A 13,395-nucleotide genomic window follows, 5' to 3' on the forward strand; every position below is an offset into this window, starting at 1 on the left:
AAACCCAGTGCCTTAGTAAGTAATTGCTTTTGTCCCCCGACGATTGATTGCATCTTCAACCACCAGAAACCCCCTTATACCTGTTTTCCCCACGACGGAAAAGAAAATGCAAAGAAACAACACCGTCTTTGGGGTATAGATCTCGGTAATCTCCAGAAGGGTTATGAGTTGCGATATGAGGGGGCCTATATCCTGCCGTCAAGTGAACCCAATGCCGTTGTGCATGTAGAAAAAATGCGCGTAAAAAAAAGAAAGGTAAGCAAATCTCCCTGAAATCAAAGTATTAAACGCCCGTGACCGCCTGATTTTTGTGAACGACCAGCTCTAAGTCGTGCTGTTAGGTGGAATGTATCTTCCCCTTCTAGATAGTCACAGCATCGTGGCTGTGCGTAATCGGTGTCAACAGTAGTGTGACATTATGGTACAGTGGTAGTGTTCACCGTACTCGAAAGAACCTTGTGGTTCTCTAGACCAAGAGGTCTCTTACCCTCACGTTAATCGAACAGATCAACAACAATGAGGTTAACGGTGATGCATTCATCGCATGCATACAACATCAGCCATACAAACTGAGTGAGCAGAGATGTTTGAGCCGGTGTCATTGCGGCAGGTCACAACAGGCGTAGTGACAAGAGCAATTCGCCAATGTTCAGCCTGAAGCTCATGTGGATCAGAGTCGGGCCAGATGGGGTACATGGACTGGTGAGAGAATCGGCTTCCGATCTCAGGGAAGCGGAAGTCAAATGTCAGTCGACTGCTGAGGATGCGGCTTGACAGAGCCCAGGCAGCAGATGAGACCTTCTCGAGCTCGCTGTAGGTAGTCTCAGGATCGGCGGTAGGGTTTAGGAGTGGCTCCACCATGTGAAGGATGACGTCCGAGATCTCCCGGCAACGGACCTTGCTGAACTCCTCGAAGCTGTCCAGCTTGAGAATAGAGTCAATGATAGCCGCCTGTCGATCAAGGATGTGCTGTCGACGGACGGCGGTCTGGCCTGCAATATTTGTTAGTCCATCACTTTGATTATCCATCTGGGCTAGTGCCTTACCTTGAGTTCTCTCAAGATCCTTCTCAACTTCAGCAATGCCGTAAGTAGCGTCAGTCTCAGCACCCATCCAAGCCCGAGGAACCCAGACTCGATTGACAATGTAGTCGATGATGACGCGAGTGACAAGGCAAGACTTGGAACTTCTGTCCTTGAGGTGAAAGTCAAGGTAGGAGATTGCCTCTGTCTCTGAGAGAGGGTGATAAGTAGCCAAGAGGACAGGCCAGAGACGAGTGCTGGAAAGATCCATAGGGTTGACAAAAGTCGGCTTGTCAGCATAGACATCGACGAAGAGGCGGACAGTCGTGTAGAGTTCCGTCAGCTGGTCATGCCACGCCCCAATAGTCATTTCAGTGATATGGATAGGGGGGCCAGGGAAAGAGGGACGAGTAGTCAGAGCGCCAGGAGGGCCGGCGAAATCAGGAGCCTGGACGGGATCGCGGAAGCGGCTGTACTTATTGCGGTTGTGAGAAGGGGTAGGAGGGTAAAACTCCCGGCGCTGCTGGCCGAATCCGCCATTGCCAGGGGCAGGCGGTCCCCTGTCAGGTTGCCCGTAGGATTGAGGATAAAATTCAGGTGCATTAGGACGATAGGTACCGTTGCTGAAGCCACGACGGGGGGCAGCTCGACCAAACATGGACTGAGGTCCAGCGCCATTTGGAGGAGGGACTGCGTAGCGAGGCTGGCTCTGAACAGGAGTAGGAGGAGCTCCCCACTGGTTGAATCGGCGCTCACTCGGAGCAGCAGAGCCTGGGCGAGAAGGAGGAGGCACAATGTGAGAGCCAAAGCGCGTGGGCAGATTGGGGGGACGACTATTCTGCAAGGCAGAGGAGGGACGCTGAGACTGAAGAGCGCCGTCATTCATACCAACAGCCTTGTTGGGAGAGTCCGTGCCATTAGGACGCAGAGACATGATAGACTTCTGTGCGAGGTTTCTATCAGGGCATGCCTCAGCGATGGTCTCAAGAGCACGCTCCACAGAGTCAGGACTGGAGTTGCTCATGGACAACGTGGATCGGCCAGCATTGGGCTGGTTCTCTATGTGCTTGATAGAGTTTTCAAGTTTCTAAATACTATCGTCAGTTTTGTTAGAGTGATATAGAACACACTGCGTACCTTGACCAACTCATCGTGAACGGCGCTAGATATGGTACCCTCAGAGCCACCATCACGGACCTTCGCCTTGAGAGACTTCAACTCATCCATGTGCTTCTCGAGATGACTCTTGAGTTTGGCGGCTTCGGCCTCCGCTTCTTGGCGTTTGCCCTTCTCATCCGCCAGTTCGGCACGGAGGCTGCCCAGGTTTTGACTCTGGTCATCAGCCTCCGCCTTGGCAAGATTGGCCTCGATACTCATTCGGGCGATGGCCTTGTCCGTATCCTCTTGATCGAGTGTCAGGTTCATAAGCGCATCAACGAGCTGACTCGTCTCTGAGCTGATGATTTGCCCGACTTCTTGCAGCTTTGTGATGATCTCATTGGATTCCTTGGAAGAAACACCAGGCATGCGGCGAAGAGATGTCTGGATCTTTACAAGTATCTCCTGCGACATACGAGCCTTTTCAAAGGCGGGCTGTGAGGTGATAAATGTCAGTGGCCGCCCCGGAGATGGGCTGCGACGGATAGAAAAGCAAGCAAAAGAATAAAGGGATTCGTTGACTTACGTGATTGTTGGTCATCTGCTTGATCCTCTCGGATCGAGCAGCTCCCGCGAGAGGTGTCGAGAAGTTGATACTCAACATGGTGTTCGTGTTGGAAGGTTTGGTATCACGACTCCCAATGCTGGAAGACCACTTTGACGAGGGTTGACTCGGCGCGAAGTGACTGTCAGTAGAAGAGGACGTTTTATACTCGTGTGTCATCATCGACAGAGCAAACTTGCTCGAGTATTGGAGAGTAAGGTAGGAAAAGCGCGATGCTCGGTAAGGGAACAATAGAATGAAAATAGGAATATGTGGAGGCCAAATAATGAGTACACTTTGCTGAGAGGCTAAAGTGTAGGGGAGAGAGAGGCTGAAAAAACAAGCCCGAGCCAAACTTTTTTGCTTGATATTCGTCCTGTGTTTGGCACACTCCGGGATGAATCCCTTCTTGTTTGCCAAGCGAGAAATCAAGACTGACGAGGAACTTGAGGGTGATAGATGAAAGATATCAGCTTACTCTCACGTAAATATCACCAGGGATCTTATATTTTACGATCGTGGGTGAATCAAGAAGTTGCTGGATCAGAAATAGAGAGAGAGAATCCAGTGGCATCAAAACATTTTCCCCTAAAAAGTTCCCTTTCAAGGTGACTGACTGCTCAGTTGACTGGCACTGGCACTGACACTGACACTGACACTGCCAGTGGCCGGCAGCTCAGGAAACCGGGGCCCAGTCTGATTCAACAAGGCTGGGGGGGATTAAGAACCTTGCTAAGAGTGATCAATAGGACATTTCAGAGAGAGCTCTCCAGAAACAATAGCACTCGCTATGGTGCCTGACTTAAAGATCAAGAGAAGGAGTAGACAATCAGCCAGATAACACCCGGAAACAAAGATCCAGACGAACGTTCGGCGAAACAATAGGTGAAGGAATGAGACAGAGTGAGATTGAAGCAGGCTGATATGTTCAAGCAATACAGTCTAGCTAACACCACGGAACACGTCCTCTTCAGATCGAGTTTATGAGTGAAGTAGATCGCAAGCAAAGAGAGTCATGTTCGCTGTTTTCAACACTCCACAATACTTCGAGACTACCGTCAAGACTTACACTAGACCCAAGAGCATGTATCTTCTCAACAGGTACTCTGCTCCTGGTGAATCGACACCCTCTGTAATTATCACACAGGGCACACCCCGTTCCTATGAAGCAGGAGATACATTGATGAGAGCCGCTGGGCATTATCAGTAAAGAAATGACCATATTTCATATCCCCCCTTACCTTTTGTATATCACTGTACATGGTCACAATAAAGATAATAAATAATCACGCTCTAGACATTCTATATTGTAACAAACTATTCAGATAATAAAGGTGCAAAACTGGGTTGCTGCCCCTTCTCGATTAAAAGGGGAAGACTTCCTAAGGTACAGACATCAGCAGAGGTCCTTGCGACTAAACGAGTGCTGAACCTGGAGTTCGATCATTGATCCGGATGAGAGCGCGTGCGCATCGGGTCCAGATATGGTAGGTCGGGATATGGGGCGGAAACCTGCGACACCGTGATTTGGTTAAAAGGATATGTGATGTTTCGAAACTTGAAAACCTTGATGTGAGATGAGTCGTAATTTTTGAAAGGGGTCATGCTCGAGGATCGTAAATAGATCAATGGAGGAAAATCCGGGGGAAAAAGCGGAGACTTCAAGTCTGTTGATCACCAGAAATTCTTAGTGGTGCTCTTCAGCCAGTTGATATGGACTCTGCTAACCTGCGAGAGTCCTAGAGAGCGTTGTTGACAAGCCAAATATTAGCTTAAATTGCCCGGGTACGTGAGAACAAACTGCTGTAGACGGCATCTACAACAGGAGACGCGTCGATCATTCGTCCGCCGAAATATCGGCCATTTAGGCCCTTGATGGCATTCTCGCCTCCCTGGACTTTGTCAAATTTGAGATAGATGTCACCCTTGGAGTTGGGGTCAGCCGAGATGTGAACCACATGTCCATACTTGCTCTCGGCCTCTTGACGAACATCGTCCTCGAGCTCCTTGACCCAATCGGTGCCTTCCTCTCTGTGAAGTGTCAGCATTTGTTCAAAGTGAAATGGCCGAGATGCATACTCTTCAGGATCAAACATGTTGTGCAACACAACACAGCGACTGGCCATGTTGACATTAACAGGCAATGGCTTCGTCTCTGTCTTGGGTTTGAGCACCTGGCGCTCGTCATGGCCGTTGGTGGCGCTATCATCGGTTCGAGCGAGTTTCCTCATCAATGCATCGCGACTATAGTTGTTAAAGTTCACACCAGCGACATCGGTGTCATCAAGAGCACTAGCACCTCCAGTCTTCTCATTATCTCGACCGCCAGCTCGGTCGAAGGTTGAGGACTGAGGGCCTCGTCCGCCGGAACCAGAGAAAGCTGAACCTTGGAAGTTCTGGTTTTGGTTCTGTCCGGAAAATCTCTGCAACATGTTGGCAGTACTCTCAGGGGTAAACTTATCGTTTCCGAGTCCGACGCGGATAGGACGTCCAGCTAGATCAAAGCCGTTCATCTTCTCCAGTGCCTCTCGTGCCTGGCCAGCATCACGGAACCTGGGAATGTAAGTAAATAGTACAGTAAATGGATAGAAGAACTTACTGGACAAAGCCATAGCCGCGGCTGCGGCCGTTCTCATCTTTCTGGAGTTGAACGAATTCAAGCTCGCCGAACGGCTCAAAGACAGCCTGCAAGTCTTGCTCGGTGACGTTGAAGTGGATGTTGCCGACATAAAGACGGTGAAAAGGGATAGAATTGGGGTGAGGTCCCGAAGCTTCAGGATTTCGGGCTTGCCGGTTTTTCTCGGCTTCTGTGACTTGTACGATGACAGGAATACCTAAAAGCTTCTGTCCAGTAAGTTGAAGAGCCTGAGTAACGGATTCCTCATTTTTGAATTCGACATAACCAACTCTGCATATTGTTAGCGATGGGACCCTAGATAGGTTTAGTTTGCCTCGGCTTACCCCTTGGATCTTTGGCTGATACGGTCCTTGACAATTTGAGCCTCATTGACAGGTCCGACCTTCTCGAAGAACTCCTTGAGCTCGCGAGTGCGCAAACGAGCGGCAAGTTGCTGCACAAAAACAGTGCGACGATCTCTTTCATCTTCGGTAAGCTGGGGGTTGCCTTCTTCACGCTTAGTTTCGCGACGCTCGTCATCACGACCGCGTCCATAATCGCGATTTCTTCGGTCGCGGTCTCTGCGGTCACGGTGATCCCGGTCGTCGCGGGGGCGGTAATGACGGTAAGGAGAGCGAGATCGTGAACGTGAGCGTCGTCCACCTCTGTAGTAATCACCATCTCTGTTTCGGCGTGAGTGACGGCGGTCGCTATCGCGGCTGCGGCTTCTCCTCCTACTCTTATGGCTTCCAGCATCGCTTCGAGGCGTTCCTACATCGGGTGTAGCCCTACGGCTTCGGTTGGGGCTGTCCCTACGATCTCTGCGTCGTCCATGATCGCGGTCGCGATGTCGACTTCCGTCTCTGTCACGGCCACGATCACGCTCCCTATCCCTCCGTTCGGGCTCGTCTCGTGTTCTATCCTCTACAGGGCTCTTAGTCTTCTGCTCAGAGGTATCCTTAGCGGTGGCGTCCAGGAGTGCTTCCACGTCCAAGGTAGCCATGATGTCTGCGTAGGTCTGGGAAAACTCCGATTAGGACTCGTTTGTGATTGAGCACCAGGTATGCGTTTGCTCGTAGGTCTCTTCTGTCGGGTGATTTAATAATTACTGTCGTCGAGTGAAAAGTTTATTGGGGGGAGGTTGCCTTAAAAACTCCTGATGGGTCAAGGTCAAGCTTTTGGCTGGACGGAAAGTCCCAATGGCTTGCACGTGACGAGACACGTGGCGATTATCGCAGCCACGTCGGTGAGGCCGCAACCTACCTAGGTAGGTAGACACAATGAAGCAGAGAAGCACAAAGTATCCAATAAAAGGTTCATTATTAAATTAACTCTGTCCAAGAATAGACCGACCCATTGGGCAAACCAGTCCCAACCATTAAAACTATTTATGAGAATGATTCATCGCCATTCTTGTCAGTGACCACCATGTTCGTTACCATCCATAAAATCATGACTGTTCCGTACAACCCAGTGTTCACCAACCACTATGGAAGCAAGACATATATACTGTGTCCTGGCTTGTATTGGTTCTCTTTGCGCCAGGCAGATTTTGTGCACTATTACAGACTTATTTCGTCTTCTTGGTGTTGTAGATCAGCTCAGTACCAAACACGCTGTCCCAGAACTTGCTCGTCACTCCGAAACCGAGTTCGTAGTCAAGGAAGTGGTGAGCAAGATGGTACTTCTTGAGTTCCTTGTACCACAGAGGAAGGTCTTGGTGGTGAAGGAAGTAATGTGTGAGATCGTAGCAGACGTATCCAAAGATGCCGCCACAGTAAGCTGCACAAGCAGCATACCAGTTGTGGAAGAGTACAGCATGTGCAAACTTCCAGAAAGGAGCAGCCAAAGCAGCGAAGAGCGTAGGAGGCATAACAAGACGATACTTGTCCATAGGTAGATAATGATGAATGCCGTGAAGTATGAAATGAAGTGTGATTCCAACACGGTTGTCGGGCAGGTAGCTATGAAAAGTTAGCGGCAAGCTCAGGAGCAAAGAATCGTGAAACCTACTAGTCAAGATGGAACAGGAAGCGATGCAGGACATATTCAATGATGGTCCAGAAGAAAACGCCAAATGCCCAGTAGCCCAAGGTGTAGAGCTGGTTATCGAAACCTTGAGAAGCAACCCAGGTACCGTACGCGACACAAGGCAGCCAAACCATAGGAACAACCCACCAGGCGGTCTTGGAGAGAGGCTCAAGGAAGTTGCCAAACAGAGGCGCAGACTGGCCTCCCTTGTAGTGGCGAGGGCGATGGACCTGATCAAGATAGAATTCTTTGGAGAAACCACCGAACCAGATCTGAGGGAAGAGAGGTCGGTTCAGGTCGAGGAACTTGTTCTTCTTGTAGTCCAAGTTATAGTCTGTATCCTTGCTCAAGTCCTCCGCGCAAGACATTCCGGTTCGGGGGTGGACGGAGCCATTTGCGTCTCCGTTGGCTTCACCATTGGGTAGTTTTGCGTTTCCGTTGCCGTTGGCCTTTCCATTGGCGTGTCCATTAACAGCCTTCTCAGAAACGAGAAACCCGACAAGGTTCTCATCGAGAATCTCGTAGGCAGAGTCAGAGTGTGTATGAGAATCAGAATCTTTGAGGATCTCTTCGATATCGCGACCGGCGTATTCGAGAATATATTCGGGACCGCCAGGATGATCCTCAACAAAATCGGTGATATCGTAGACCTTGTTGCCGATGGTGACATAGCAGGAGTCACCAGAGTTATGCGCTTCCACCTCAGCGCGAGTGAAAGTCGGTAGAGTACGTCCAGGCATTTTGTTGAAGCAGCGGTCGGAACGTACGGGTCGAGATGAGGATGGGAAACAAGACGATTGAAGCAGCGCACAAGCAGAGATGCTCCTTGTCGACAGCCAAGGCGGATTACAAAGGGAGGGGAACTGAAGGAGAGTGAAGGATAGAATGATTGAAACCTTGAGAGGGGGTTAAAGGATTAAGTTATAAAAAAGGTTTAATATCAAACTGTCATGGAAGGGAATGAATGAAAGGGCGGCGTGAGCGGCAAGTGAAAGTCGCCGCACAGGGGTCCATCCAGGGGATTTTTTTTTTTTAATGAGGATCCCCATCCGTGTTAGCAGAAGAGTGGCGCTACAATGACCATAAAACATGCCACAACATCGCAAAAAAGACCTGATATCAGAGTATTTGCCGGAACAACAAATAAGACAGCGTTTGTACTGAAATTAGTGGTGGACGATTGGTCTTTGGATGATTGAGGTCGAGGCGAATGATCGAGTGTTGGTGATGATGGTCCCTAATTTCATGCAATTGACGCCTAGCTGAGCCTGTCAATGCTGAAAGAGTACCTATCCGTAGATCGAGATTTATTTACACAGTAGCAACAATCTGGCATTTAGGTATGGTCATTACAACATCACATGCAAGACTCGGTATCATCGTGCACTGTGAGGTAGGTTCTTATACGCTCTATTCATCGTAATCGATATTCGTATATAAATGCCAGCTTCCAGGCACTCAGATCATGTCTAGTATTTATCTTTCGCTTACGCTATCTTTCCTATCTGGGTAAATCGGGACCGATCAGTCGATCAATGGGCTTACGAATTCCAATTGTATTCATCTCCTCAGCGGGGACAATAGATATTAAACACGGATGTTTTTCAGTAAACATCGGAATCTCAGTGATCCGTATGCTCCGATTACAGCATTGTGCTGCCAAGGATTGTTTTCCGAAGAAGCCGGATCTCCTATACTGCCCCGATGAGCTCCACCAGGCAAAATCTCAAGCCCATCTAGACTACCTAGGTAGCTAGACTACTGGTTCTTTCACAGCATACCGTTGAGGATATGAGCGGGCCTTTCAGTATAGGAGAGCATCATGTCACAGCACTAAAAGGTAAAGGGACACTTACACAGAGCCCGTGATGTCTGATGTCCTTGGTCGATTTTCCCAAATACAGAGCTCACGACGGCAGCCCAGTCTTCTACGTGTTTGTACATGACTAGACTAGTCCATTTACAAGTGAGGATGGAAGTGAAAGTGGGATAGGAGACGACTGGACTCTTGAAACATATCTGGCATATTTATCGAGTCGCTTGAGTGCAAGGAAACGCTGTGGATGATGCGTGTAAGAGGGCTCACTTACACCCAACAACAACCTTGAAGTCAGCAATCGACGTCAGCCTACGCAGGACTCAAGGAGCAAGCAAGCTTCTGGCCCAAGATAAGCTTAGGTCTTATCTCTACTCCGTAGAAAGGATTATATCGTATTTCAGCTTTATATCGAATATTCTTTGGAATTGAAATGCCAAGACATGTTTACGTATTGTTGGCTGAGCCTCATCTTCAATTGCCAAGCCACAGATAGTGTGGGTTTAGCTTCGCAATCAAACTCGAAGAGAGTCGAGTTCGAGCTTGAGCTCATCATTGAGAGGCCTCTCGCCCAACCGTTTGCTACCCAATCTTAGCCTAGGCTTTTGCTTAGCATGTGCCTGAAGCGGCAATCCCATCAGCCCAATGAGCGCCACGTTCAGTGCTAATCAGGAATCGCCTTGGGGAGCTGAAAGCTGGAGCCACTTCTTACTGCCTCCCTCCTAGCAACGAACCCCAAGCCCAGCCACAACAAATCCCGTCATCAGTGTGACCTGCTCTAGGTCGACTACCTAATCTGCATGTCACATTCTCTCTCTTTCTCTCTTGGCATATCAAGTTTTTAAACCTCCTCTTGGCCTCTTGCTACGATCATAGCCCGATTTTGTACTCTATCTTGCTACCTATCCCTCTGAACCTTTTAGACTTCCACTCGCATTACGCCCCTTGCTCAATAACCCCGCCATAGGGCTGCATCACTAACTACCATGCCGTCATTTTCCATGCCGCGGGGTTCGTGGTTACTGCTGATCGCAGTATGCCTCATCCTGCTTCCCGGCAAAGCTGAAGCCTTTGGTGCTGGAAACATTCCTTCAATTGCTCAGGTCAGTATTAGACCTCATCCACAGCCAATTCTCTCCATCCTATTGACATGCGCGTAGGTCGAAGGTCACAACTGGCGCCATGGAGGTAAATTACCCCTCCATATCGATCCCGTTACATCGCGTTGCTCACATCATTTTCAGACATTGAGGATATGCTCGAGACGATCGCCTTCCTCCACGGAAAGAAATGGACTTCTATGCTTATCAAACGTACCTACTTTGGAAATTGGCTACGCGACTATTCTCAGGCCGTTGATATCGGCAGTTTGAAGGGTGTCAATGCCGAGACTATTCGCATTCTTGTATGAGCCGTTACTTTGCGCCACCAATGACCATGTGATGCTTACTTGACCGACAGGTTTGGGTTCTCTCTTTCATGGCTCACGGCTATGCCACAGGCGAATTCGAAGTGACCGCGGACCGCCTCGGCGTCTATCGTCCAGAAGAACACATCGATAATCCTCTCGGTTACGGAGATGGAGTTGATGCGCGGACATTTGATAAACGTTTACGAGGGCCCGTTGAGAAAATAGAAACCGAAATTGACTCTCGAACTGGCATGAAAAACTATATCGCGAACGAGAAAGGAAATTGGGCAACCAGCGCCGCTTATCTGCGATACAGCTTCGCCAGAAGCATCCACTATGGTCGTCTTTACACCAGCGGTTCCAAGAAAGGAAACGAAGATGACCTCTGCGAGGCTTTGAGATGTCTTGGTCAGGCGCTGCACACGATGGAAGACTTCAGTGCTCACAGCAACTACTGTGAGCTTGCCCTTCGAGAGCTTGGCTACCATTCTGTGTTCCCCCATTGCGGTGCGCATACCGAGATCAATCTCCATGGAAAGCGCGTATATCCCCTTGTGACAGGCACATTTGGCGCTGTCGACTTCTTGCATTCCGTCATTGGAGAGGCCTCGGATCACTTCACGCAGTCTGAGGTCGATGAAGTCGATGTTGCACTCAAGAACGCCGAGGGCGCTTCCAATCGATCCGGTGGTGGCGGTGGTGGTGAACGATCCTTGCTTGGAGGTTTCCTTGGAATCAAGTCCAGTCCCTCTGATTTCATCGGCTTGGTTTCGAAGCTTCCCGGTGTCGGTGACGGATTCGCCGCGCAGGCTCGAGACCTGAAGGCCAGCTCTGAAGCCCAAGAGCAGCGCAACATGAGCTACCAGCAGACCCGCGGTGACCTCTCTCGTGACAATGCTAACCAAGTTCCCGGTATGAGTCCCGACTTCGATCCCGTCGAGACAGCCCGCAAGATCTATCCTATCCTCGAGTTCCGCGACAAAATTGTCAAGGCTATCAGTCGTGGTATCTCCAAGGTCCCTGGCCTTGAGAAACTTCTTGAGAAGATCAGCGAGACCCTCACTGCCTTCATCCTGGGCCTTCTTGCTCCCTTCATCCGACCTATCATCAACCAGGTCTCAAAGGTTCTCAAGGACGGTTCTTCCGGCGTCATCACGGCCAGTGCTAAATCTCAATATGAGCCTTGGGACAATCCCCAGTGCTCTGATCCCACCCACTCCATGTTGTCCAAGGACCATTTCACCAACATCTTGAACTCATGTGCTGGACGTATCGCCGCCACCATTCTCCAGTACACCGTTCCGTAAGCCAATTCCACTATCCCACAGCCATCATCATAGCTAACCATCCTAGTCGCGTCCTCTATGCTTGGGAGAACACTGGCGTTTCTGTTGACGAAGTCGTTAACGACGTCCTCCGTGCTTTCCACCACCCTGCTGCTCGGGACGATCATATCGAGATCCAACGTGACATGTTCAAGACTGTCAAGAAGTGGGCTGATGAGCACCCCCGCCGCCACGAGCTTGCTCATCTTCTCTCCTCCGACTCTGTCAAAAATCATAAGAACCACATTCTTAACCAAGTCCAGGGCAACAGCCGCAGCATCGGTGGTGGCGGCTGCAACCATGGGACATTTGGCGATATGGCTAATGCTGGGCATGGCAAGGTTGCAGGATCCTTGTGGTCTCAAGTCAAGACCCGCGATCTTGACTCGATGGAGGGTAAAGATGGTAATCCAGCTGCAGGCTACCTCTCGAGCTCTCCTGCACCACCAAGTCAGTCCTCGTTTGAATACGGTCAGAACCCCAACTACGCGGCTTCCAACTCGGCGCACTCTCAGCAAGGTGGATATGGTGCTCCTCCACCACCCCAACCTTCATATGGCGGTGGCTATGGGGGACCTCCTCAACCTCAGTACGGAGCTCCCCCCGGTCAATACGGCGGTCCTCCTCCAGGCCAATACGGCGGTCCTCCCCCCGGTCAATATGGTGCTCCCCCTCCTCAACAGTACGGCGGCCCTGGATACGGTGCCCCTCAGTATCCTCCGTACGGTCAGCAGGGCTATGGCGGCCCACCTCCTGGTCAGCAGCCTCCTGGATGGGGTCAGTACCCTGGTTCACGACACGGTTACTAGAAGGATCGTATTAAGCGCAAAATCAAAAACGCGAAGATGGAATGATATATACGACTACGGACTAGGGGATTGGATAGGGAACTTTTAGGGTCAGCCAAGAACAAAGGCTGAGATGAGATGAATTGGTAACGGCCGTTTTGATATCCAATACCCAGGGGAGAAGAGGCAGCTTGGTTTTTGACATTAAGAAAGTTATGTTTACTTCCTCAATAGCAACATATTTAAACTACCGTACATGCTTGTTGATCTAACGCTGCATATCTACCATCTTGGCTGGGTATCAAAGCGATATAGCCCAAGTGATGCTGCTCCCTGAGCGCACGCTATGTCGCCATCTGTTAATCCTGAGAACTCCTGATCCCATGCAGTACAAATGAGAATAAAAGAAGCTGACATGCCCAAGTTGAAAAACAAAGCCGAATCTTCATCTTAGATTCTGGCCCGCTATCCCACCATTGAAAGACTCCCACCCTCCCCCCCTACCGTATATCCAAACAAAAACGTCTTCCCGTGATGATGTAGTGCTACTACCTCTTTCCTCGTCTTGGATCTTGAGCTTCTGCAATGCGTGCGTCGCGAATTTCCTTGGTACCCAAGCTGCCGAGTCCGCCTTCAGATCGACGCTCCCAACCACCTAGACGGACGACCTGGCATGTTGCGTT

The 13,395-nt window shown here is 50.0% G+C and overlaps 4 protein-coding genes across 4 annotated transcripts; 1 reads left to right on the top strand and 3 right to left on the bottom strand.

Annotated features, from left to right (window-relative positions):
• Window positions 1-537: 537 nt before the first annotated feature.
• Window positions 538-2,784, bottom strand: FTJAE_5224 (chromosome segregation smc; the record flags this gene model as incomplete). The annotated part of the gene is made up of 4 exons (XM_037351709.1): window positions 538-992; window positions 1,047-2,109; window positions 2,160-2,615; window positions 2,707-2,784. 4 exons carry the CDS (start codon window positions 2,782-2,784, stop codon window positions 538-540), a joined length of 2,052 nt encoding a protein of 683 aa, XP_037207721.1.
• A 1,712-nt stretch (window positions 2,785-4,496) lies between these two features.
• On the bottom strand, window positions 4,497-6,344 carry FTJAE_5225 (rna-binding rsd1; the record flags this gene model as incomplete). The annotated part of the gene is made up of 4 exons (XM_037351710.1): window positions 4,497-4,755; window positions 4,804-5,277; window positions 5,324-5,632; window positions 5,686-6,344. The coding sequence occupies 4 exons, from the start codon at window positions 6,342-6,344 to the stop codon at window positions 4,497-4,499; spliced, it is 1,701 nt and encodes a 566-aa protein (XP_037207722.1).
• A 567-nt stretch (window positions 6,345-6,911) lies between these two features.
• On the bottom strand, window positions 6,912-8,112 carry FTJAE_5226 (cytochrome P450 monooxygenase oxidoreductase; the record flags this gene model as incomplete). The annotated part of the gene is made up of 2 exons (XM_037351711.1): window positions 6,912-7,305; window positions 7,355-8,112. 2 exons carry the CDS (start codon window positions 8,110-8,112, stop codon window positions 6,912-6,914), a joined length of 1,152 nt encoding a protein of 383 aa, XP_037207723.1.
• A 2,062-nt stretch (window positions 8,113-10,174) lies between these two features.
• Window positions 10,175-12,733, top strand: FTJAE_5227 (heterokaryon incompatibility Het-C; the record flags this gene model as incomplete). Its single annotated transcript, XM_037351712.1, has 5 exons — window positions 10,175-10,291; window positions 10,349-10,376; window positions 10,433-10,593; window positions 10,650-11,902; window positions 11,953-12,733. 5 exons carry the CDS (start codon window positions 10,175-10,177, stop codon window positions 12,731-12,733), a joined length of 2,340 nt encoding a protein of 779 aa, XP_037207724.1.
• Window positions 12,734-13,395: the final 662 nt, after the last annotated feature.

This window comes from Fusarium tjaetaba (genome assembly GCF_013396195.1).
Source record: "Fusarium tjaetaba strain NRRL 66243 chromosome Unknown NRRL66243_c0000098, whole genome shotgun sequence".
NCBI classification, from domain to species: domain Eukaryota; kingdom Fungi; phylum Ascomycota; class Sordariomycetes; order Hypocreales; family Nectriaceae; genus Fusarium; species Fusarium tjaetaba.